General features: G+C 32.4%; 1 protein-coding gene across 1 annotated transcript; it reads left to right on the forward strand.

Moving 5' to 3' along the window:
* The first annotated feature begins 163 nt into the window (after positions 1–163).
* Positions 164–27,580, forward strand: LOC129217429 (serine/threonine-protein kinase LMTK1-like). Its single transcript, XM_054851726.1, has 10 exons — positions 164–421; positions 3,271–3,377; positions 5,639–5,897; positions 7,317–7,518; positions 8,921–9,008; positions 11,469–11,599; positions 16,084–16,168; positions 19,936–20,054; positions 21,290–21,439; positions 24,317–27,580. Exons 1-10 carry the CDS (start codon positions 403–405, stop codon positions 25,134–25,136), a joined length of 1,980 nt encoding a protein of 659 aa, XP_054707701.1. The 5' UTR covers positions 164–402; the 3' UTR covers positions 25,137–27,580.
* Positions 27,581–27,831: the final 251 nt, after the last annotated feature.

Here is a 27,831-nt window from a genome sequence, read left to right on the forward strand (position 1 = left end):
TGTTTTAACACACTACACATCCGTTATTCGTTTGGAAAATACCGAAAGCATTATTAATTCATATAGCTTAAAAACTGGGAGTTTACAAGCTACAGTGTCCTCTAGAACGCTGCTATTCTTAAGTTAATGATTTCGTAGATGTTTATTTCCTTCTTCAAACTCCATAGCCGTGACACTTTTTGTGTTTTTTACGCCCCTCCACGGAGGGCGATTGTTTTAAATGTTTTTATTAGATAATGTACGTTTATTCTACGATTTTAAATGGTATTTTAATTCACAACAAATGTGAAAAATGTTATTTTCTTCCCTCATATAGAGTTTTAGTCAGCTTCCGAAGAATTATAATGGTTTAATTCATTTGTTTACTATGTAAGTTTCAAGTCTTCTCTATAACCTGTCATCATGCCCGTCGACGAAGAAGGTAATTTGAATCAAACTTTTGTATTTTGCATCAGAAATGTATGATTTTTAAAATCAGGGATTAGTGCGGTGATTTCTCCCTTTAATCACAATAAGAAACAAAAGAATAATCAGTTACGTCAAAATTCATCATGGGGACTGATATCATATGTTTCAGCTAAAATTAGTACTACTTAATAATTATTGCTCTGAATGATTGCTTCTTAACATTTTTATGCACTATCGATCGGACGTTTCTACTTTTAATATATTTTATGGGCTGAAGTATGAATTTGGAATATAATCATGAGAGCACTAAGACGTAGAAACGTTATGAGGCACACATGCAAAACAATTGCATGCTCGTGTTATGTTATTGAAAGGCACCTTTTAATCACGGCAAGAAAATTGGAACTTCTAGAACTCTCTGAATAAAACACTGCAACCCCAGTCAAATGATTGGGTTAAAGTTAATTTTATAAGTTATCAAGTCTGTTCAATTTTGGTCTCCTTATCTCAGGAAAGATATTTCTGTGTTGGAAAGGGCTCAAAGAAGGGTTACTAGACTAGTAAGGGGACTTTCAGATTTAGACTATAACAGACTTAATAGGCTTAATATGTATAACCAGATGCAAAGGAAGGCCAGAGGGGACATGATTCAGTTGTTTAAATTGATCAAAATGAAAGATGTTAACGGATTAAATTTTCTCACGGAAAGCAAGACACGTGGACATTGTTTTAAGCTATTCAAAACTCGGGCTAACCCGGAAATTAAGAAAAATTACTTCTTTAGTAGGTTCATGGGCACTTGGAACAGCTTACTGGAAGATGTGGTAATGAGCAAGGGTGCGGATAGCTTTGAGAGGACCATTGATCTTCATTGGGGACTTATAAACTGACTAGAACCAGCCTAGCTGGGCCCAGAGTCTGTTGCTGGTCGTCATATTTGTATTTGTATTAAACTGTTTAAGTATAAATAACTTATAAAAGCACAAATTTGCAAAAACTCAACAGTCCAGTTTTGGGATTGTTAGGAACTCCTTTTTCAATGCAAAAAAGATGCAAGTTTATAGATGTAAAAACACCTAACAGAGTATTGTCTCTTTTAACATTATATTTGTTTAGGATTTTGTTGGATGTTTAAAGGCTCCAATCCTATAACTTTTGGGCCTCCCTGCAAAAAAATCTGTAGGGCCCTCTCCTTAGAGGCCAACAGTGTATATTTGCAACGTCAGTAAGTCTTAGTGCTAGTTTTTTTTTCAATTTCTTAAGACGTCAGGCCCCTTAAGGACATGTGTCCCCCCCCCCCCCTTCCCTCCGCTGCAGGGTCTGCAGGTGCATAGATCCTGGCCTGGATGTTTCACATCCATTTGTTTGCATCAAAAAAGGTGTTAATCATAATTCTGAAACTCATGTCTGTAATTTGTTTTCCGAAAGAAGTACAGTAAAACAGAAAGAAGTACAGTACCTAACGGACACTCCTTTTATGTGACAATTTTTTACTTTCTCGATTCCATGTCAAATAGCAATACTAAACCCTTGTCCTGAGGACACCCCTCTGTTGCGAACAAAAAAATTTGTCCTGTTAATGTCCGCACTAAAGGGGCTTTACTGTACCTTTTTTTGCCTTTTTGCATTTATATTTTTCCTTTTTAGTGAAAAGGTATGTATTTATTCTTAAACAGTTTTAAAGTTAATATTAGATTAATACATAAACATTAAGTAATTTTTTTAAAAACTTGCTATGATATTGAAATATTAATAATGAGATTTATGAGCTCTTGAAACATATAGTTTAGGTCTCAGTTTGTCTTCCATTAAATTCTTTCTATATTTCACATCAGTCAATGTGAAGGGCATTTTCATATAATCTTTATTTTTGTTGTCAAGAGAGCATTATGCATATTTCTTTAAAATATTAATTCATAAAGCAGAAACATTGGTTTAGTTTCTTTGGACGAAACATTTGGTCTGATTTTCATCTCTGTCACAAAATATGCAAGTTCTGAAAATTGGTCTTTAATATATATATATGTAATGCATCTAAAAACCAATTGATTTTTTTTTTTGGCAATTTTTAACCTGTCATCTAAATTGCTGCTCCCAGAAAAAATATTTTTCTTGCTTTAGGAAGATTAAAAATGTGCAAGGTCACGATATAGGAAGCGCCTTTGTTACCTTTTGATTGTTAAGTACAACTTACTCTTTTATGAACAAGGATTTGTTATGTTTGGAATTCTTAGACAAGGGAAGTCAATTGAAATGATCTGAAAAATATGGAAAATGCCAAAAAATTAGTCTTTTTTTTTTTAATATAAAAGTGGATATATGTTCTCTTTTGATAGATCACTTCTCATACGCCACTTTTAAGAATTATGTATAATGCTTCAATGTAAAGAGAAATTCAATTATCTTATAGCTTGCATTATCAAAGTTGGTGTTTTCATATAAAATAAGCATTTTGTGCCAGAAATTTCAAAATCTTCAATTTTTCCCAAGTGAAAAAAATGAACTTCTCCAGAAAAAAATGGAATACTTTTTTCTCAAAAAATTTCTTTTTTTTTACGAAGTGTTCCTATTTCTAACTTTTCTGAATAGCTTATAGCTACTTTTTTAGTGATATTAAAAAGATCTTTGTGGTTTGATGATAGATATTGACAAAACTGGCAAGGAGTTTGGCACCATTTAGTAGATTGAACTTTGGGTTTGGGGGTTTGGGGAACTAGCCTTTATATCATTTTCACCTATTTTTGCTGTTGTTTTTTTTTAAAATTAATATCTTGTTATAAATGTCTCTATAATTGTACTTTGTACAATATGCCTCATAGAAAACTGACAGAAAGAGCTAAATATTAAATATTTTTACCTTAGGTACTGTAGATCATTCTGTAACCTTGACTGCAGTTACTGTTTTGGGGCTTGCAGGAGTAATAGTAATTTTCCTTGGATGTATGTGGTGTCGCAATAAGTGGAAAAAAGTATGTTTTCATTTTTCTCTTTTTTTTTTTGTAATTCTGTATACTAAGTACTTACAAAATGTTCATCTGTCATTAAAATTAACAATTTTTTAAGTCTTTCTTTTGAAATGTTTTAGCCGTTATTGTATGCACTGCTTTTTACTCACACATCTACTTTTAAACTGTTTTTGCTAAAGATAAAAGATAAAGATACTAAACAGAAACTTAAGATACTAAACAGAAGCAGTATCTTAACACTGCGCTTGAGCCTAATGCAAGCTGACATACAGCTTGAACATTATGTATTTTCTAGGGAGGATCATTCATTATTCATCATGAATGATCCTTTAATAGGAATAAAAGCATTTCAGGTTCCAGAACCTGATAATATTCATTCATCAGTTTTAATTGAGTGCAAACATAATGCCACTCTTTAATTCAGGAAGGATTTGAAGCCAAGGGATTATTATTTAGAGTTGTCAGTGTAACATTTGCAGTTTGTGAAATTTTCGAAACACTGTTAAAACTAAAGATAATTAATTTGCTGAAGAATAATGGTCAGGTTCTAGGGCTTGGGGTCAGACCTTTCATTTAGAGGGGTCAGGCAGGGGTAGTCAATTGCCTCTCCTGGCTTTGAAAATTAATGTTTTTTTTCTAAGCTAAAAGAAACTGGAATTGGTTTTACTTGTTTTCCGATAACATTCTGCATTGAGTATATGCCATTTGCCCTCCCTGGAAAAAATTTGAAATGAGGGGCCTTAGAGTGATTTTAGCAAAAGGAAACTCAATATAACTAATTTATTGCATCTCTATCATAAGGTTACAATGGCTTTAAGAAACAAAAAGTATGAAGGTGTAGTTTAAGTTGACTTCCAAAAAGCTTTGAATAAAGTACTGCATGTGACTCTGCTAAGCAAACGTCTGATATTGGAATAGGAAGGATAATTTTGAGCTAGAAATTAGCTTACTGAGAGGAAACAAAGAGTAGGGAAGATGGGGCACCTTGGGACACTTTTTAGATAATGATTTTTGAAAATTTGATTTTCAAAACAATTTTCACCAAATTTAGCTGCACGTGCAATTTAGACATTTTTGCTTCAATGAAAATTTATTTTACTCCATTATTTCATCAAATTAAATTTTCATAAAAAAATTAAAAAGTCATTACAACGTCCCAACCTGCCTCACTAGATGGTTCGCCTTGGGACACCAGCAATAATCCTAATAATTGTCATCTTAAATAATTGAAATCTTATTACTAACAACATTTTCTGCTGCTGTTTCAAGAGCAGACACATCAGCAGGAGGGAACTTCCTATTTTCTTTTCTAGATCTCACCATTTCTATTTTTTTAATATTTTGAAACTTTACCAAGAAAGAAAAATCAATTTTCTGTATAACAGTATTCATTTTCTAAATTTTAGTTCATTTAAATTCATCAGATTTATTCAGTACATTGAAATAAGTTTTTTCTGTACTGTATACCGGTGGAGCAGCTTGGGACAGTGTCCCAACCTGCCCCACTTAAATTGTTATTATGTATCAACTTTTTAAAAGTTAGACTTAGCGGCACGATACATTTTTAAACCTTAAAATTATTATAAAAGGACATTTTAATTCCCACATGCTCTGATTGAAATTATCTTATTTCCTACTGAAAAAATTTAACAACGAAACCAGCTATCAATGCAACTCCGAACCTCTCGAAACAAAGAAAATGAGACCAGTCTTTAACTGTTCATGTGAGAAATTCGAAAGTACACTGAAGAGTAGATCCTGCTGCCATCGATGATGTCCTATGAGAACTAATTTCTGTTTACAAAATTAAAGCTGAAATTTATGATGTCCCAGTGTGGGCCATTGTCCTAAGGTGCTCCACCTTCCCCTCCTAGTTGTTAGGAGGCAATCATTCTCAGTGGACTAATGTTTTAAGAAGGATTCCACAAGGTTCAGTTTTAGAGCCATTGTTGTTTATTATATTTATTAATGATATTAGTGAAACACTCTTTCTGGAAAGTACAAAAAAAAAAAAAAAATTAAAATTTTAATCTGTAGTTATAATTAGTATTCACATATTAAAATATTAATATATTTCTAAACTCACTAATTATTTAAAAATATATTGATTTTCATTTCTACAACTTCTGAGCAAAGTTCTATCTTATAGCAGTGACTTTCTATAAATATATTAAAATTTTAATATGTTTATAAACAGTCACTAATTATTTACAAACATACCAGTTTTCATTTCTATAACTTCTGAACACGATTCTTTCTTGTAGCTTACCCAAAGGCATTATAGGTTATCTGGATCTGTTCATGAATCATCTGTTCCACCAGTTCAAAATCTAACTGAATTTGCCATTTTCCCACCTCCTGCATGCAACCAGTTCACTCTGCCAACTGGTTTTTCCACTGATGAAGTTGTTTTTGAGCCACTTCCAGAAATCCGAAGCCGTGCTCTAGAATCAGCAGCAGAAAATATTAGACCTGCTCGTTTCACAGGATCATACGGAAAAGTTTCATTGCAGGACTGGTTTGGTAAGTGCATCATCATTTGATAGTAAAGGGAAGAAGTGTTTAATTAGAAATTGTTTCCAGTACATAGAAAGAAAATTGCTTAAAATGTCAAATGCATTACCACTACTGGAGGTGTGGGGGGGGGGGGGGAGTACTGTTAAAAAAATTCTGAACTTCAGATTGAGCCACTTTATATTATTAGAAATGCTTTACAGATCACAGAAATAGTATTTTTTGTATCATCAAAATTGAGTAAACTCTATTATTTTTCTTGTGTTGTATTGTATGTATTGACATTGAGTGAATGGAGAATTCACCATCTCATTTTGATCCCGAACTTGGTGATGTATTGTATATTGCCAAGTTGGCAAAAGGAAGTGTACAACAAGACCCTACAAAAGTCCTGTATCAGAAATTTTAATTTTCTGCATCGTGCCGTTTTTCAGCTAAGTGATGTACATACAATCCAATGACAGATATACATACAGGGAACTCATACTAACTCAGTGGTGGTCAAAATGGCTGCCAATTTCGGCTGCCATACATTCATTGGTACCTATGTACTTGATTATAGGCTGAAAAAGTACTCAACATTCAATAGGTGCAAAAAATGGAAATTTAGGGTGAAATTTGACTGAAAATTTCCCCCCAAATGCTCTACTTCCTGCAGTTTGTTCAAAAAAATAGTTAAAGAATTCTAAGGAGATTCGTTCAAACTGCATGGCACAGATATAGACAATGCTGTACTGCTTGTAAAATTGAAAATATTTTATACATAATTTCCACTAGATTTAGACAGTGCCTTGGTAACTACTTCATTCACTTGGGACAGCTTACTTCTATTTCAAGAAACGTTGTTACCTAGTATAGTCTGCTTTTCACGCTTGATTTTGATAAAAATTTGTTTAGAAAAATTAAGATATTTCTTAAAGCTATATTGTTTTGTAATAACAAAATTACACATATAATTTTTATTTCTATTTTATTTTATTGCATGCTGATTTAATTATTCATATATGCCTTTTTAGCTTCTAAGTCATTATCTTTTTGTTACAGGAGGGATAGCTGTTACTATTGTATTTTTAGTGAATAATTTTCTTCATTAAATGTGATCAGTGTTACATAAGTTCACATGATGTTTAAAACTCTGTTGAGGGAACTGTCATTATTTTTTGTTTTGAGACTTGACATTTCATACAAGAATATATATTCAAGAATGTATTTATTTTCAAATGATTGTATGATTTTGTTTTTGACAAATGCACTAAGAAATGAATAAATAAGGCATACTTTTTTTTTATCGAGAAATTCTGACAAATTTTCCTACTTTCTTTTAAACATTAGCTTTATAAAGAAATGTCTTTGCTTTGAATATGAAATAGTTTATTTTTACATTTCATTCAATCACTTATTATTTTTGTCCTTATACTATTATTCTAGATGAACATCAAGTAAATTTCCCAAGGAATCAGCTCAAGTATTTTCGTGAAGCTGGCATTGCTTGGTATGGGCAAGCTGTTGAGGGTGAAGCATATAATGTTCTTTTATCTGAAGAAAAAACTAAGGTTGTGGTAAAAATACTCAGAGTTGATGCAACTGCTACTGAACATATGCAATATTTGCAAGAAACTAGACCATTTAGGTAAAATGTTCAGCTTGCTCATTTTAAGACATTGTATTTTCAGTTGTATAATTTTGCATGCAAATACATTTGAAATTGGCTAAGTACACATGAGTTGAGCATGAAAAATATGTGGTTTAGAAAATTGAGCACGTAGTTATACAGTCAGAATCCAATTTAACGAATTTCGCAATTTAGGGACTAAAATGAAGGCAAAAACTCCTATTAAACCCCAAATTAACAAATTATTTTAACAGCCGGAAATTTTTTTTTTTTTTTTTTGTTGATTTGAGCTAGGAAATATTGGATTGTGTTCCAAATGTTATATCCATATTGTCCGAAGCAGAAAAAGACTTTTCTTGGACTCAGCAATTTTTGACAGGCTAAGGGCAAAAATGAATAGCAAATCTGATGCAGAAAGCGATAATGAAACTCCCATTTCTAAAAGAATGGATGTTATTGCAAACTTCTTTTTGATATAAATAAGTTTGCAAATAACAACTAAAGTTTCATTTAAGACAACATATATATGTTTTTATATATATACAAGGTTGTATCAATTTATAACACAAGTTTTCAGTAACTCTTTATGAAATACTGCAGATTTGTATAGATTTGTTACTTTTACCTAAAAAGTACAATTTTATGGATTTTTTCGCTAGTTTGCAGCCCTTAAAATGGCAGTACAATGTATGATTGAGCAAAGGAAATGCTGAATTGACTTTCTTTTTTTTTGCTGAAATCATTTATCCATATCCTCCAGATTATATTTTCATCAAAGCATAATATTGTTTCAGATAATAAAAAAGATTAAACAATTATACAAGATAATACAGGGAATTTTCAAAAATTGCTACTCGTATTGTAATATTTTGTTGTAAATCAAAAATTGTTACATTCCTTAATAGAGTAATTCACTTATTTATTCATTAATTCTCTTTTTCTTATTCATTCACACATTTACTCACTCATTTATTTTTCTTCATACATTAATTAATTTCATTTAATTATTCGTTTGTTGTTCCTTTTTCTTTTCATTTTTCATTCAAAATTTTATTAACTAATCAAGTTGATCAAAAACAATCTTTGCAATCAAATAGAAAATATTTCATTTTTCACTTTGCTCTATGAAAAAGGGGAAAAAAAGGAACATTTTCCTCTGGTTTCTGAAGGCACAAATTTACTACTAAAAATGAAAAATAGTCTTTCAATAGAAGTTTTATTATAAAATACAATGTTCTTTCTTTATGTACTGTAATTTTCAAAACAAATTTCCAATTTGTTTATTTTCAAAAAGCTGTCATCTTAACTATTTCACTTTGCCCCACATTCTCCTACTCATCCTACTTCAACTGAACACAGGAAAAAAAAAAAACCTAAATTTTCTGCATTTTAATCATTTATCTTATTTGTTTTTCTATAGAGATTTAAACCATCCTAATATATTGCATTTGCTTGGAAGATGCCTTGAAGTTCATCCTTTTCTTTTAGTTATGGAGCACTGTGACATGGTACGTTTTCAACTCTTTTTACTTAAAAAATAGTATTTTAAGGTCTATTTTCCCTACTGTACTGAGTTAAGTAACATTTCTGCTTACTTTATCACATCGTTACATATATATTTCAGATTTCATAAAATGCTACATTTTTTCAATTTCAGCTGTTCCCATTAATATGATATTATATGATTTGCTTGTTCATATGTTGGATGTCTGGCTTATTACGTATTAGTAATTACTATTTAAATGAGATAGAAGTATTATAAAGTGATCTCTTCATATGAATGCATATTATTTATATCTGCTGTGTAACCATTGAATACAAAATTGAAAAATCTGAGTCATGCAAGTACTTTGATGAAAGTTTCTTATTGAATGGATATGATAAAATCTTAAAAAGTGTTTCATAGACTTTTTTTTCTTTTTTTTTTCTTTTTCTTTTTGGCTTTCTTAAATTGCTTTGCTATACAAATATGAAAAATTGCATGAATAGTCTTTCAATGATAAATTTTATGATGTAAAAAGAGATCAAAATATTGAATAATCATTTTTTAAGTATGAAATATGCTGACAAATACAGTTAATATTGGTAACTAACATGTTATATTAATTATCCACAAAGTAGGGTCATTGCAACATGCTACACTAGGAATGATCTTGTATTTTCTGTGAAAATATTATTTTTTTACAATTCACTCGAAAGAGACATTACTATTAATGTGCAGAAAATTCTTTTGAGTTAACATTGAACTTTTTTCAAACCCTGTTTCATTTTAAAACTATTCTTAAATAATTAAAAAAGAAATAACATATAATAGCATCAATTTCCAGATTACTGCTGACACATATTTCGGGGTTACAAGGAATCCCCTTTTCAATGCAAAGTTAAGTGAGCTTATGAATGAAAAGATATCCGACAAACGCTCACTTATTTCACATTGAAAAGGGAGTTCCCTGTACCCTCAAAAGATATGTCTGTAGTAATCTGCAATCTGTGCTATTATATGCTGTTAGTTCTTATTTTACTTTTCAAGAACAAAAGTATTTATTTAACTTTGCTTAAAGGCCATTCCATGTGACAAAACGGGACATTTGGAGTAGTTTCATCAGTATATTTTGTTTTATAAATGCAAATAAAAAAAGCTCAAAATTTTATTTTGATAACAACAGTAAGGATGTCATAAGAATTCCGTAAAACATTAGAAGTTATCATCTTTACTAATAATAAAGCTGAAAGTCTCTCTGTCCAGAGGATGTCTGGATCTCTGTGATCTGCACAGCGCCTAGACCGTTCAGCCGATTTTCATGAAATTTGGCACAAAGTTAGTTTGTAGCATAAGGGTGTGCACCTCAAAGCGATTTTTTGAAAATTCGAAGTGGTTCTTTTTCTATTCCAATTTTCTTTACTAATAATAAAGCTGAAAGTCTTTCTGTCTGGAGGATGTCTGTAGGATGTCTGGATCTCTGTGATGCGCATAGCGCCTAGACCGTTAGGCTGATTTTCATGAAATTTGGCACAAAGTTAGTTTGTAGCATGGGGGTGTGCACCTCAAAGCGCTTTTTTGAAAATTCGACGTAGTTCTTTTTCTATTCCAATTTTAAGAACAAAAATATCATAAGATGGACGAGTAAATTACAAAATTATCATAACGTGGAACCGTAACATGGGTACAAGCGAGAAAATTCACCATACATTATTTGTAAATATACAGGCGAACCAAAAACCTTTTAATTTTTATATTACAGGCAAAGCCGTGTTGATACCACTAGTTTTTAAATAAAACAATTGTTGCAATAAAATGCCCGTAACGGAACGGTATTTGTATGTGTCCCATTCTGTCACGGGTATTTTATCGCCTGTCGTTCAATTACTTTCTTCAAACTCTAACTTTTTATGTTAAACCATGGCCCCACTAAATTTCGCTTATGCTTATAGGCTGTGACAATCGCTGAAACTCATGGAAATAAAGAGGTCGCTCTAGGCAATCCCTGTTTTCCATTACGTTGCCATTAATTGATGGATGCACAGGGTTGGGTTCAGCACCTCTTGCGGTCAAAATCGGCAACGTCCAACCAAAAATAAAGACTTTGAAACGTTGACATTGATTGGTGGATGCACAGGATTGGGTTCAGCGCCTCTTGCGGTCAAAATGAGCAGCATATGAAGTTTTGAATATTTCAAGAATTTCAAGAACAGATTATAGTTGCATCGGTTTAATACAGAAAAGTCATAAATTGTAAAGTCCCGTAAAACGTCAGTGCCGTCTAGTGAGGCCATGGTTAAACCTAGTTCTTATGACACATCTTTACTGTTGCTATCAAAAATAAGATTTTTAGCTTGTATTATTTGTATTTATGACACAATATCTCGTGAAAAACTACTCCAAATGTCCCGTTGCATCACGTGGAGTGGCTCTTAAATGGCCTGCACTGTTAAAACATGCAGTAAAACAGTACTAAATTATTTTCCAGGACTTAAAGACATACCTTATTGAGCAACGTAAATCACCTGAGACATTACTGAAAAATGGCTTGTTATTACGCATGGCATGCAATATTGCAGCGGCTCTTCAGCATATGCATGAACATGGTTTTATTCATACGTATGTTTTCTTTGCTGATCTAGGCTTCTGATTTTGCTTTTCTCTGTTTATTTCTTATTAATTTTCACATTTCAGTTATTAATCTGCTTTGTGTTTACTTATGTGTTTATTTCATTTCAGTCATTTATTTATTTTTTCATATTTTTATTCTGTTTAAAAGTGCTTTTAGAAATTGCAAATTGCAGTTAAGCTTCATTGCATAAGTGTTGCTGTAAAATTATTACAAAATTGAAAACTTGGCCCTGTTTTCGAGTTATGAAAAATATTCATAAATCATTATCCTAAACGTTTTAATGGCATTACTGAAGAGTTTGCATGTTTTGTAGTGTGCTAATTATTCATTTAGTGGAAAGTAATGAAAATTATTGCAAATGTCAAATTTTATAATCTATGTAGACGAAATAGTATCGGGATGACGTTTGCAAATTTCAAATGCTTCACATCACTTTAGGAACGGTAAAAAAAACTGCACTCTTTCAGTAACGTAAGCGCTGGTGAAAATAAGAGCAGCACTGTAGGAGACTTTTTTTTAGATATAACAATGAAGAAATTTAACAAGATTACTCATGGCTTCTGTCTGAGAGGATAGTTGTTTCTCCTTTACGACTAGGATTTCAGGAGAGTAAAATTAATATTAAACAGATATGACAGATTATTGCCATGTGAAATCTCATCTCATATCGGTGAAATTCTAAAATTACATCAATATTCACTGTCAAATCTGTTGAAATCAACAGGGCTCGTACGGGTCATGGAAATCCTGGAAATCGCCACGCCCACTCAAAAAAAAGCAATTCAATTGCATGCAAGTTTGATTCCATCACACGTAAGGACTTTATTATTAAATTTATCAGAGTTTATCTTAATTTTTTGGATGTTTTAGAAAATAAAGATCTATAAGTCAAGCGATAGAATACAGAAAAAGAGCAATTCAAATGCTCTAAAACAGTAGTGCCCAACATACGGCACGCAAAACTAATCCATGCGACCCACTACTACGTTCAATGTCGGGAATTACAAGTGTTCTAGAATTTCTGAACCTATTAATTTATATGCATTTGAAAATATGCAAATTTGTAAACAAAACAAATATACTTTTGAAGCAGAAGATTGATTCATTACTGAATGTTTTTTTCAAAAAGATCTGGTTTAGAAACATAAAGAACTAAACTATGTGGCTTTACTTTAAAGAACCAAAATACTGTCAAGTTACGTGGATGATTAAAGGCACTGTTGACACTAAAAGGAAACTGTTGAAGCAAATTTATTGAAACTTAGTGATGACTCATTCAACCTTTGTCCCATTCAATATCATTCTGCCTGTTTTTAGCCTACTTTCCCAGTAAAAGTCAGAAAAAGAAGAAAAAAGCATGAAAGAAGGCTTAATGCATCTTAAAAATATCGCAAAAAACAAAAAAAGTCAAAAATAAATAAAATAATTAAATAAATATTGAAAAATTAAAAATTGGAAAGTAGGGTATTGAGATGGGGAAAAATGTCTGTCGGTCTGTCTGTCTGTCCCCCCCTAATAACTTTTGAATGAATCGTCCGATTCGAACAAACTTTTTTTTGTTCGAAAGATCTCGGCAAGGACACCTCATTCCCATATTTCACTTTTTGATTTGAACTATTTTTTGTTCAATTTTGAACAGTTCAAAAAAACTTAACATTAGCGCCTACGGGGAAATTCAAGGCAATTCCGAACTGTGAGGCGAATTTGCTTCAAACTTTGTAGGAAAAAGCGTTTGATGAAAAACTTGTATATAAAATATCTTTTTGATTTGAACAATTTTCCGTTCAATTTTGAACAGTTCAAATCCCTTAACATTAGCGCCTACGGGGAAACTGAAAGTCAATGTAGATTCCGTACTTGAAGGCGGATTTACTTCAAACAAATTTTGTTGGAAATAGCTCTTGACGCCAAACTCCAGACTTCGACTCCGAGAATTTAGGGGCACTTGACTCCAACTCCGACTCCTGTGCCCGACAATTAATCGGACTCCGACTCCCCGACTTCGACTCTGACTTCGTAGCCTTGGCAAAAATTTATACACGGAGGACAAATGACTGACTCCAATTCTTAGATATTCGACTCTGACTCCTTTATCTCAAAATGAGATTGACTCCGACTCCGCAGCTATGGTTTTGACTGTGAAATAATTATTGTTGATTTGACTTGTTTTTATTTTTACGCTAAAATTTTAATTTAGGTATTCAGTTTTCGGCGAATAAACTCGAAGTCATTTATGTTTCTACATAAAGATATGCGCAGAGTTGACATTTTATTGTTTTTATTTATTTTGGTAAGTGCATTAATTCATTTAAAAAATTGTTTTTGGCAACAGGGGAAAAAGAAACGATATTTTTATTATTTTGATATGATGTATTTATTTTAATGAGCTTATGAATTTTGATTATAGTATTTTCGTTTTGAAAGCTGTTAAAGATTTTTTTTATTGGAAAAAAGTGTATTAGCTGCTTTGTTTAAAAATTGCTGCTTTTTTTTTTAACGCATTGATTTTTTTAGGTGAGTGAGGAATATTTTATTCCTAGAAATCAGCTTAAAGTATTTTAAAAATATGTTTGAAAAATTTGCGATTTTAGCTATATTTGAGTATATTGATCAGGTACTAGAAAGTAGTATGGGTATACGGGAAAGTAGGCTCGTCTAGTTCTAGACAGAACTTCTTGTTTAAAAAAACATTTAAACATCATCATATTTGTTTCACTGCATTTTTACTTTAAGAAAATTTATATGTTGAAGACAAATAAGAATAGTTTTTTAAATGTGCACTTACATTTTTTCCATAACGAGTAAGTGCTTCAATGAGACTGTGGCATTCATATAAACATTTTCCTAATGCTCATTTCCAAATATTACCAAGTTTGAGATTAAATAGTGCTAATCTCTTCGTGTAATGAGGTCATGGAAATTTTCATTGAAGTCATGAAAAAGTCTTGGAAAAGTCATGGAATTTTTTCATCCAAATAGAGTATGAACCCTGAATCAATGAAATCTAACTGCTAAAACTGGTCTTCATTCTTTAAAAGGATTTACCTTTCAAATTGAGATTTTGAAAAAATGCTTTTAGTGGATGAGAAGTGCTTTCAATTCTCAACATTCAGATGTTTAAATATTTGACACAACCCCAAGGGATGGTTTCAAGCTCGCTATTTTGTTGACGGTTTTCAAGAGCATACTTTCATGCTTGCAAAATAGCGCTAGTCAGCTGAACTTCTTTTGCAAATATTGAGTACAAAGGGAAAATTTTCATAATGTAGGAGTAAATAACCAATATCAAGAAAATTATTCAGTGCAATTTTGACCATAATTGTATTAATATGTACATCAAACTTGGTCCACAGAACTAGACAAGAGAAGGATAGAAAAACAGTATTCTACGGAGAAAGTATTTGATAAGTATGAATAGTTTTGTGCACATGTGAAACTTTTGTGTTTTTCTCAGTTTGTTAGATTTTATGTTTTATTTATTTTTTTATACCAGACCTTATTATTTCACAAAAGCAAGTCAAGAGAATGAGGAAAATACAAGAAGTATTTTCTTAAAATAATGATTTTATGTGTACAGACTTCACTAATTATTTTTGTCAATTTGTTATTTTGTTTTTAACTATCATAAATCAATTTAAAATAAATCTTTTTTTCTTAATTTACATTTTCATCACTCTAAACTACTTTCAGGTTATTGATTGCAGAAAGGGTGTGAGCTCAAATTTTAAATTTTAAATTAATTTCAGTAACAAAATAACACATAATTAAGGGTCATAATGGGGTTGTTTCCTTCAGTCAAAAGTACTACTTTTAGTCATTGAAATTGATAGAATAAGCAAAAAAAAAAAGGAGCAAGAAAAACTTTTATTTTTCCAAAGCTTAATTTTTAATTTTTTTAAAAGTCCAATTGTGAAAATAAGGCATGGCCTTTATGACGTCACAAATGATGTACTTTGGTGTATCTCTGTCTACCGCTTTTCCATGTTATAATAATCAAGAAGCAAAATAAAGATTGCACTCTGTTTGCTATCAACCATATTGTTGCCAACACATGTGTGTAAAGAAGCAAATTAAATACTGTGCTCTGCAAATGGCAACAGTGAATGGCATTTCTTCATTTATGGTGTCATCAGCAGAAGTGTAAACAATAAAAGCGCACCAATTAAAGTAATTTTTTTAAAATATTAATCTTCGTCAAATTATTTTAAAAATGTACAGATCCTATGTTTTTAAGCATGCTCTTTGAGAAAAAATACTTTTGAAATTTTGGAATCGACCACACTATGACTAGTTTAATCATAAAAATTGTTATAGAATCCAATTTACCTATGAATAAAAAAACTCTTTTCATTGAATCCTGAAAAGTTTCATCTGCTGGACGTATGCCCTTTCATAAATAATCGATTCAGTTATTAATTTTACTCTTTCAATTGTAAGTTATTCAATTATCTATTTTATCTTTTTTATATAGAGATATTGCTGCTCACAGCTGTTTAATAACATCAGATCTTGTGGTCAAAGTTGGAGATTATGGAACTGCAGTTCATTTACATAGAGTAAGAGTTTTTAATGAATAAATGTTCTTACTGCCTGAATATAATTATAAAGAAATAGTAAAATGCTTACTTTTGATAAAACTTGCTTAAACTTATTATAGGGCTTATTTACTAATATTAGTTGCTTATTTACTCATTTACATTCATTGACAAGAGAGTTAAAAAAAAGGAAAAAAAGAGATATATTTAATGCAAATAACCAATGTATGTGCAAATGACCAGTTATTGCCTAATGATATGTATGTATACATTACATTCAAGTGTGGATTCAGAAGGGGGGGAGGGAATCAAGCGCCCCTCCTTAAGCGACCAAGTGTAACCTGAAACTGCATTTTGGGACTTGTATTTCAAAAAATTTGCCCTCCTTTTTGTGTTTGAATATATCACATTACTAATAATGACCCCCCCCCCCCTAAATCCAAAAGTTGGATCCCTCCTTGATAACATCTGTTGGTGTGACTGCACCCGTTTTTTAGGGAGTCCAATGTCCATTAAGTCTTGTTCAACCCAAGTCCTAAGGACTCAGGAATGGTTATTAACATTCTAGGTAGCTTTCTAGGTAAAATTTTTCCAAAATTTTTTAAAAATTATATAGAAGTTTTAATGCTAATAAAGTGTGTCTCACATAAGTGTGCAGTATGCAGTAAATGTTTTCTCAAATTAATTAAATAACAATCAAAATTTACTGTTATATTTTTTTTACTATGCTGTTTTTTGTAAGGAAGTCGAGGGTAAGTCAGTCCGAAGTGAGCATGTAAAAGCTGATAGCTTACAGAGTTTGATCAGAAATGGGCAAAAAAAAAAAATATTTTTTTTTTTCTCTTTGGAGGTGGTAGTGTTGTTTTGATTGCCAAATTAATTTACTCATCCGACAGGATATGTGCAACTGGATCTCTTGCATCCTACATTTTAATTTTGGGGTATCAAATGATTGAGAAACCACAGAAGCAACAACCATTCTTTGGAACTTTATGTAAAGATAAATATTTAGTTACTTCAGAAGTGTCCAGCCTGCAGTCAGTTGGCCATATGAGACCCACAAAGCTGATCCATGTATCCTGTTTGCTCAATGTTACGAATCAAAAACTTTGAGGGTTGATCCAAAAGTAAGGTTTCCATCAATTTTACAAATAAACAGCACTGTCTATTCTCGTTGAAATTTATATCATTGGAAAGAAAAAACGTTTCTCTATTTTTATAAATAATTGCCATCTTTTTCTGTGTTGTCCATGGTGCCCTAACTTCTGTATCAAGTGTCACAGAATTCCACCACCAGTCCATTGAGGAAGCATTTCACCCCTTTTTTGACTTTGTTGTCGCTCCAGAAACATTGGTCCTCAAAGTGTTCCTTAAACTTAGGAAACAAGTGGTAATCACTTGACTCGAGCTCCGGATTGCAATCAAGAACGGAGTGGTTTGTTGACTGTCATGTATCACTATGGTGGTGGAATTCTTTGACACTCGATACAGAAGTTAAGTCACACTAATGCACAAAAAAAGATGGCGATTATGTATAAAAATAGAGAAACGTTTTTTCTTTCCAACGATGTAAATTTCAATGAGAATAGACAGTGTTGTATATTTGTAAAATTGTTGGGAACCTTACTTTTGAATCTACCCTTCTATGTTCTATTTTGAACAATATGTTGATTAAAACTTCTGCTTTATTATTATTTATCTTCACCATTCTTTCAGTGCCTTTATTTTTTTCTGTAAGTTGCTTGAGACATACACTCATGTTTGAAATTTGCAACAACATGAAAGACTCATTGGAAAGGAATAAAATTTACTGCACATATTACTCATAGTGCTACAAATAAACAATCAAAATTGCAGATCAGTGAAATGAAAATAACTGGATAATATAGAATACAGCTACTATGTGAAGCTGTGCGAGCCTGTACTTGTTTTGGCATCGAATCATAGAGGTGCTGAATGTCACGATTGGGAATAGCATCCTATATGGCTTCAATGTGATGGCAACGTTCATCCATACCAGCTGCCGGACCAGGCGCATGGGCGAGTCTCCAACCAAGGCAATTCGAGACATGCTTGACGGGCAGATCAAGGAAATAGCGTAACCTGTCGTGGACCGAAGAACACCTGTATGTTACATGTGACTTGTGGGCGTACCTGGTGCAATGTGTCAGCTGGTAAATACTAGCTGACACATTGCACCAGGAATGCTCTGAAGAAACGGTAATACCTCCGGCGTCACAGCGTCTCTGAAGTAGCGCTCGCTATTGGGGTTACCCGTAATTCGGACTACGTGGGACAGTCCTTGATATTCTGTGGCGCTACAGATCATGACACCTGGCGTTATGCTGATATGACGTCAGATTACACACTCTGGGAGGTGACGTTCCCATGTGTAACGTCTGACGCGTACATGTCCATCATTATAGTGCAGATTAAATCTAGACTCATCTGAGAAGACAACCTGTTGCTAGTTCGCATGTCATTGGGTGTGCTGATGGGCCCATTGAAGCCGAAAATTAAGATAGTTGAGGGTAAAGGTAATCCTATATAGGGGAATCCTTGCATGGAGACCCTGGAGCAGCAGACGTCGACGAACTGGATGCAGCAAGTGTGACACCTGTAGCTATACTCCAACGTTGTGCTAGCATACGAGAGGAAGCTATATGATCCATCACAGCTAGGCAGGTGAGGTGTCGAAAATCTCATGGCGCCATTTGGTTGCATGAACTGGTGCGAGCCCTTCAGCTAATTTCATTGTCCTCTGCCCATTTTTTACCATTACGCATCACATTTGAGGCATTACACCATGTCCGGGCACTGATTTCTCTGTAGGTAAGTTCACCCACACATGCAGATCATGTGTCCCCATTCGAACTCCTTTACTCGTTCATATGACGCTCTCCGTTTTGGACGAGACATATTGAGTACTAGAGAAACGTCTACCATTGGCAGATAATCATACAATAATTGCAAAAAAACCTCTACAGCCCTTTATATACAGAGTCTACGCCATAGTTCAGAAGGCGTAACTCGGTTCACACATGCGTGTCGTGTCTGTAAGTATAATTATTTGCATATATTATCCTGCTATAGACTTCCTGTGAATTTCAGTTCATTTGCATAATTCCTTCTTGGTGTTGCAATTTTCCCAAACATGAGTGTAGATTCTTTACCTTTTTTTTTTCTTTCCTTCAACTGATTCCCAGTTAAATTTGCTTATTTATTTATTTTTTTATCAGATTTTTTAAAAGATGTGCACACATTTTAATTACTTTACATTAGAGGGGAGAGAGAAATTATTATTTATTCAAGGTACTTCCTTTACATTTTTGCATGGGCATTGCCATGTGGGTACAGCTACTGTTACACAGTAAAACATTAGTCATTAATATGACTAATGTTTTACTGTGTTTGCTACTAGGCATCAATAAGTTTTGACCCTATTTCCTCACTGTCATGAAAAAGTTTGTGAATGAGCCAAATTTAACATGGCAATAATAAATTTACCATGTTTTGTGTTTCGTTTGATGTGATTATTATATATGCTCTTCTTATTTCTAGAGTGACTTTGCAAAACTGTACAGATAATAGTATCATTTGTTTTAGTTACTTAAATATTTGCACCATTATTGTTTGTCACAAGTCAAAGTGTGCCTTTTACTTACTGAAAGATTGAATAACTTTGAGTTAGAAAATTAATTATTGCTGATGTTTTAATTGCTTAAGACTGTAGCATGGTCTAGTATTTGTGCTTAGTTCTCAGTAATGAATTCGTGATGAAATTTTAGGAAGACTTTTATTGCTTGGGTGATGTAGCATTTCCTATTCGATGGTGTGCTCCCGAATCCTTATTGTGTACAGAAAGTATTATTGAGGCAAAAGATATTACTAGAGAAGGAAACATATGGTGAGTAAAGGATACCATACCTGGTTTTAATTTTTCTTAATATTTTTAATTAAAACATTGCAGAAAAATTACTTTTTTTTTTGCTGTAAGTGATATATTGTCGCCTAAGAGCAACAGTAAGACATCTAAGCTCACGAATAACACTAAGATATCCTACTGTTGCTCTGAGGCGACAATATTATAATCACTAGCTGTTGAAGAAAATTATAAGCACCTAGCTTTAAATTTCTTAAAAAGTGAAGATTCAGCTCTTTTTATCGAAAATTTAATCAAACACATAAAGGCTGAAGCTGATCTTTTCCAATAGAGTAACAATCAACTTGGTTATCGAAAATTATCTTAAATGAAAGGCTACTCTTCATTTGTCCTTTTGCTTGGTAATTAGTGATACTATATTGTAGAAAAAAATCTGCATGTAATAAAGACTTATAACTATGAGTGACAAAAACTCAAAGCATTTATTATTATGTGGTAGGCATAAGAATTTAATAAATAATTTGTGGGGGGAGAAATAAAATAGGCAATACAAAAAATGCACTTAATAGAATCTTTGTTGAATCTCAAATTGAGAAGATTTTTTAAAACTCTCCGCGTTGGATTTATTTTAGCGCTACCTCATCATGTTGTCATGCTATCTTGCAAAATGGAGCACATGGAAATGGTGACATTATCAAATACTTCTGTGTATTTAAGTGTTTTGTGTGATATTTGGTGTTTTTTGTGTTGTTATTTCAGTTAGTGAATTGTTGGGATCATTAGTTGATTCATTCTTGTCTTTAGCAATAACATCTTCTTTATTAACCGCTGCAACTATTTATTGTATGTATATCATCGCCTTAAAGCAACAGTAGGATATCTTACTTTTATTCCTGGAATTATATATCTTACTGTAACTCTGAGATGACGGTGTAAGTTTTTTTTTTTTCAACTGACAAGAATAAGGGCTTTGAAGTCATTTTCCTCTTCCCTCCGTAACTCTTGGTGATAAATTAATGATTTACGTTTCCAGAAATTTCTATAAAATCTGAATCGCCCTTAACAGTTTCAGTTTTATATTGTTTAGATAATCAGGACTCCACAGCATTTTGAAATGTTTAACTCATATATTCTTGAAAAACTGATGTTACCTATCAGTTGTATTTTATTTAAAATTTATTTTTGATTTAAGATAGATATATATATATATCTTACCTTTATAATTCTCAATCTTCAAAAAACATTGTGTCAACTTTTAGGTCTTTTGGTGTTTTGCTCTGGGAACTTTTAGAATTCAGCAAGCTACCATATTTTAGCTTGAGTGATGATGAAGTTATTCGGAAAGTTCTGATTGAATGCAGTTTAAAGTTGGAACAGCCCAAGACACCCTGTGTACATAAAGATATGATGTAAGAAGCATTGCGCTCTCTCTCTCTCTTCTTGATAATAAACTGAATGTCTTTAAGAGCAATATTTGGGAACACAACTTTGTTGGTTCGGTACAACTGTTTTTAAAGCTGCAGACAGGGTCTGATTTCTGCACAGGCTGCCTGGGCCTGGGGCCACATCTTCCTAAGGGGCCTTAACATTACTTAAAGTTTTTTGAATAGCATTACTACTATATGAAAAATACATGCATTTTTTAAATAATAATAAAAAATAATGACTTGTTTATATGAAAAAAAATTCCTTAAAAGGAGAACTTTTATTCATTCTGCCAGTAGCGAATTAATCATATTACCATGATAAGGAATTTCGAAGGGGATTCATAAATGAACATTATAAATGATTTATATCATTCTGGGATAGACAAAGGGGCCCCAAACCTGTAAATCATCCACTGCATTCCGCTATAGAGTCTTCAGGGGGGCTTCAAATTATTGTTAGCTTAGGGCCTAGATTTTAGTTAGTCGGGCCCTGTGTACAGGTAACCAACAAGTAGTAAAAAGTTGACTAAATTAGAGTGCATCAAAAGTTTTTTTTAAAAAATAAATCTGAGCAGCCTATGAATTTGCTTTAAAAAAGGGCATACTTGGTTCTGTCCCAAAACATTACTTGTAAGACCAATATCAGTAAAATATTCTATTACTGGTTTAAAAAAATTCCTATTTACTCAAACTATTGAACTTGTAAAATGAGCTTCAAGGATTAAAGGGGTTCGTTGCTAAAAATATCTTTAGCTCTAATTAGTGACTTTGAAAAAAAAAATTATTTGCTTTAAAAAAAAAAATCATGACAAAATATTCCCCCCCCCCAAAAAAAAGACACTTTCAGTATTTTTTTAAATGTGTCTAATATATACAACATGATGAAGTTTAACCTGATTGACCTATGTTTTTACAGCTGTTAGTCTTTGATGCACACTTTAAATTATATCATATAGTGAATGACAGAGTTAAGATGTTAAACGTTTAAGGTTTAAAAAAAAAATTGTAAAAAATATGCAATATAAATTTTTGTTCTATCCTCACGTCCCTAGAGATTTATTTATGGAAATTATCTAAATAGAAAAACAATACATATACAAAAAAAAAAATTGAAACATTTACAGCAAAAATTCTGAAATATTCAAAATAAAATTTCAAAGCACAGTGTAGGGACCATAAAAGAAGTTGTTTAAGTCAAAAAACACCGTAAATTTAGTCGATTAAATGCTATTGAAAAGTAAATACATATGATATATTATATCTGCATTGATTAATTTTAAATTGTGAAATATTTTTCTAATTAAGAAATCGTTTTTGTTTTTTGAATGTTCCGTAGCTCTAAACAGCACACATACATCAACTAATGTAATAAAAGCATTTTTTTTATTATAAAAAAAATCCCCACTGTAAAGACACAATTCCATGGACACAGAACAATAAAACATCAACTACCCACCATGAACATTGGAGTATCAAGTGTTAATGTAATGGAATGGACATAGTGGTTAGGGTTTCAAACACTGTACCCCTTCCCCCCCTCCCCCTGAAGGAAGTCTGGGTCTGTCCTTGTAGCCACTCTATGGCCCCTGGAAAATATGTAAAAGAAAAAGGGGGAGGGGTTGTGTTTATTGGTATATGGCTTTAAATACCATGTTTCACATCGCTGAGAGCATTGCTGCATTCTAACTGAGAATGAAATACAGTAGACCCTCGTTTTACGCAAGTTTATTTTACGCGGTTTTGATTATACCTGGTTTAAGATTTGACACCTATTTTTTATTTTACGTGGATGCTGCAATGCAAACAGATAAATTTTCCCCCTCTTTCAAAATTGAAACTCCTAAGGATTTCAGATTACGCGTAATCAACTGCATTTTGGCATGCTAATAATCGAGCTTGGGCCACTGGAAACATTTTATGCAATTGGTTCCAAAGCTCTTTCAAGAAGTAAAGTTATTAAACTCACACAGTTTAGAACTCACTGAAAGAAGAGCTTTTAGGAGTGACAAAGGAGGCTAAAACCAACGAGGGTACCGACGTTGGTGACACACAACAAAAAACGTTCTCAATGAAAATTTTGAGCCATTCCTAGACAATAGAAATGATCTTTCTGATTTGTTAGTGAAGGAAGATTCTATCATGGAAATGATGCAAGTGATCATGGATGTGCTAATGCTCTGCAAAGAATTACAGAGAAAAAATCTTAATGGCTGTCAAAAGACTATCATAGCCAACTCCTATTTATAAACAGGACACGAAATTAATTTATGTTGTCTTTATGCATGTTGTGCAGAAAAGTCTAAATAAGTACACATTAAACTTATTATACAATTAGTCTTCACTAGAATGAAGTATTTCGGTATCTAGGGAACCAAACCCTTATTTTAACACTAGTATTTGGTCTCAATTTACGCGGTTTTCATTTACATGGCATTTCCCTGGAGCGCAACCCCCTTATAAAATGAGGGTCTCTGTAAACTAAAATAAATGTATATTTTTTAAAAAATCAAGAATATTAGGACAAAAAACTAAATATCTAGAAAACTACGAACTCTGCTTGTACTAAAATATCATAGTGATAGGAATGATTACTTATTAAAGAACAATTCTTATAACCTTGCTATGCATGCCAGGAGTTAAACAAAGCTTTTGCATTTCTTAATATTTTTCCAAATATGATTACTTAAATAAATTTGTATTTTTATCGTTTAGCTTCTGTTTAAAATATTTTTACAAGATATGAAAAATTATTTATGTATGTTTTTTCCTTGTAATTTTCCTCGGCTTGAAACGCTATCTAGTATTTCTTACTGTTTTAAATATTTAGAATAATTTAGTTGGAATCTTTGTGTATTTCAGATACAAAATAGTGCAGCTGTGCTGGCTGCCTTCAAATCTACGACCAACCATACAAAAAGTATCTTCCCTTTTGAACTACTTGTATGATAACCGAGACGTCGTGTCCGAAAGCACTGTGTTCGAATCCCGTTGGAATAACATGCAACCTGTTCTGAGAGAACACAACCTACAGAATGTTCCACCAAATGTTTCTTTAAGGTTTGAAAGTGACTTCATGCCCAGAAAAGAACTAGATTGTGACAGTACAGTGTCATCTTCTGACTTAGAAACTGCTCGACACGGGGATAAATCTCCATCAAGTGGCTCCTTTTCTATGGGGTATGAAGCAGGGCTAACTACTGATATATCCCCTAGTCTTTTAAACTTGAGAGGTAGCATGGAAGATTTGATATCTTCTACAGGAAACAGCACTCCTGAGGGAGGACAGACTAGCAGCCTGAGTACGTCTGAGCAATTAAGTTTGGAAACCATTCCTGCTGAAAATGAAATTGCTGACCCTGATGCCATAGAGTGTTGTATTAACAAAGCAATCGAAGATTTGGATACAATTTTAGCTGATGAACTAACATCTTCAGACACTTCAAAATGCAATACTCCTGAAAAAGTGCCTTCAGAAACGAGAGGGAATTATCTAGAATCACTTAAATTAAATGGACTCAACCGTGAGAAAGATGCCTCTGATGGTCCTTACTTAGAACACCATTCTGTTGATATTGAAAATTTTGAATCGGAAATATCATCACGTGCAACAGAACTTTGTAGGAAGAATCCAACAGCTGTGAGTCCTGTATGTCTTGCAATAGAAGCTGACAGTGATTGAGTGTGTTATATTTATCTTTTTTTCCCTCGTCCATTAACATGACTGAGTCACTGGCTTCGATAAATTGAAAATGTAATATTATGTGTAACTGTGTGAGCAAATGTGGTGCACGTACCAAAAGTCGGATTCTCAATTTCCAACTGTTGAATTCCCATCCTTAGTCCTGAATTGTACATATCAATGTTTCTCACTGTATTTTTAGAAGAAATGTTTGCTTCCAGCTTTTTACTATTTGTTGTTTGTAAGCATTGACTTCAGATTAGTTTCAGATTTCCAATTTAAAATTTTATATACTAATTTTCACTCATATAGACATGACACTTTAAGAGATATATTTGCTTGAAGCAGTAAAATAGTATACTGTTAGCTGATAGCAGGGGTGCCCACCCCTTTCAAATGCCCCCCCCCTCAATTAGTCAGTACTGCTATTTAATGACCAATATGTATATAAATGGCATCAGTGTGAGTATACATTTTTGTCAAGAAAATGTATTAAAAAAAATCATTTGGAAGAGTATCTCCATTTTTCAAATACGATAAACAGTAAAAACGAAGTTTGATATTGAGAATCTTCATAACAAGAAATACTAAATTAAGTCTGACTGTCAGGAGATGGCACTTGGCCATGCTTTATTTCAGAAGCATCCATTTTCATGAAGGTGCAATATGCAGAAGAAAGTAAGGTTGCTGACTACAAAGCTTGTCACTTTTACTTTTTGGCCAACTTAATGCAGTAATTGCTGCAACTTAAAACATTTTAATTATAAGGAACAACTTAATGAAAATATATTGGAGTACATGTTTTTGTTAAATTTAACTGATTATAAAAATCTTAGCCATTGATCATTTGTGACATACACTATCCTTCATAACAATAATAATAAACATCAATAAACTTCAATTAGCAATTGACAAATTAAATTTCGCTCAAGATGTTTGCTGCAATCTCATTTGAAATAAATTATAATGCAATAAAATAAATGTTGCTGATGATACATTTTAAATGCTTTGCTAAACTGTCATCTTTTTTCTAATAGTATATTTGTTATCAGTGTGCTATTTTTCTCTTCTATCTTTGATTGCTTTAAACTGTTTTGGGAAAAAGAATATGGCCAAAATGTTGGAAAACTCTTAAATGTAGCAAGCATTCTTTCTTTTCCATATATAAAAAATATTTTTTATAATCTAATATGACAGAAGTAAAAATTATTTCTTCTTTTGTACAATTTTAAAAAAAAACACACACACACATTTATATTGCCAAAATGTCGCTAAACTTGTAAATATGACATACATCCTTCCTTCTTTCTCTACCCATTTTGAGGAATGGACTCATTTCTGAATTGATAGGCAAGTGCCACATTTCCACAGTCAGACTATATCTTGTCTGATTTAGAGTGTTATCAGTTTTTGATGAGGGTGTTAGTTTTGTTATTATTATTGTTTTTCTTTGAAAATATTATAAATGAGTATTATTTACAATTTTTATGAGGTCACTCAAGTGTTCTCAGTTAGGTTTCTGACAACTTAGCATCAAAAAAGCCTCTTTGATTCTATTCATCACAAGCCATTTATCATAACATTTCAACAACTTATTATTCATTTGGCATTTGCTGTTTGATAGAACTGTTACTCAGTCAAAGCATACTTTGTTTCATATTTATTTTATTTAGTCTATTTGCATCCAACCTCATATTTATAAGAGTTTTATTTCACTTTGGTAGGTAAACCAATTGCTTTGGAAATCCTGTCAAAAATAGCTGAATATCCCCACCACAATTGGATTGAAATGCAACTTAATAGTTAGTTTAGTTTCTTGATGTCTAAAACATAATTTAAAATATTTTTATTTTGAATTTTTACTTTAAATTAGGCTGGGCACTAATGGGTAATCTACACTTCTCATATGCATTTTAAAACAAATGCTCTAACCCAATGCTGTAGTTGTGGAAGGGGGGGGGGAGACATTGATTCCCGGGTTTCTCATGCAAAAATAATACAAATGTCAAGTTAATTGGTTTCAAATCATCTTTTCTTTTGGTGAGTTTCCCCAATATTTTTTCCAACTTACTGCGCTACTCTAATCTCATAAAAACCATATAATAATGAAAGAAATGAAGGAGAACCCTTGTAAATTTCTTAATTCATAAGGGTGTTATTAGTTGAAATTGATTTCTTTAACCTTCCAGTGCCATACAATTTAATTTTTTACTGTGCTTACACTACCAACATACAACATTTGATATAAATTCAATAATGAGTTATATATAACAGGACCAGTGGTTGGAAGTAGCGCGCTACAAGTAGCGAGGCTACTGTAGTAGCTACATTTTTTAGTAGTTTGTAGTGTAGCACACTACTCTTAAAAAAAGTAGAGTTACAATAGTTCGCTACAAAAAAAAGTAGTTTGTAGTGATTTCTAAAAACTACTTTTGATTAAAGTTTCAAAAAAAAAAAACGCGTTTTCAAACGAATCTGACTGGTGCAAGTCTTACGCGAGTAAAACTTGCACCTATCAGATTCGTAAGACTGAAAAATACAAGCTAACCTCTGATATATTATTTTGACGCCACGCATTCCATCTGTTTGACGCCATTAGTTTGTTTGGCACAGAAACTTACACATTTTCCCAATATTCGCCTTGAATAGAGCATGACTTAGAAAGAAAGAAACGAAGTTTTTCCCTTTCATGCAA

Source organism: Uloborus diversus, chromosome 2 (genome assembly GCF_026930045.1).
Source record: "Uloborus diversus isolate 005 chromosome 2, Udiv.v.3.1, whole genome shotgun sequence".
Classification (NCBI taxonomy): domain Eukaryota; kingdom Metazoa; phylum Arthropoda; class Arachnida; order Araneae; family Uloboridae; genus Uloborus; species Uloborus diversus.

Bases quoted from the DNA above. Each gene is read 5' to 3' on its own strand.
- LOC129217429 (XM_054851726.1), top strand. The intron at 5,898-7,316 runs GTAAGTGCATCA...CTATTATTCTAG, and splicing joins TTCATTGCAGGACTGGTTTG to ATGAACATCAAGTAAATTTC. The intron at 7,519-8,920 runs GTAAAATGTTCA...GTTTTTCTATAG, and splicing joins CAAGAAACTAGACCATTTAG to AGATTTAAACCATCCTAATA.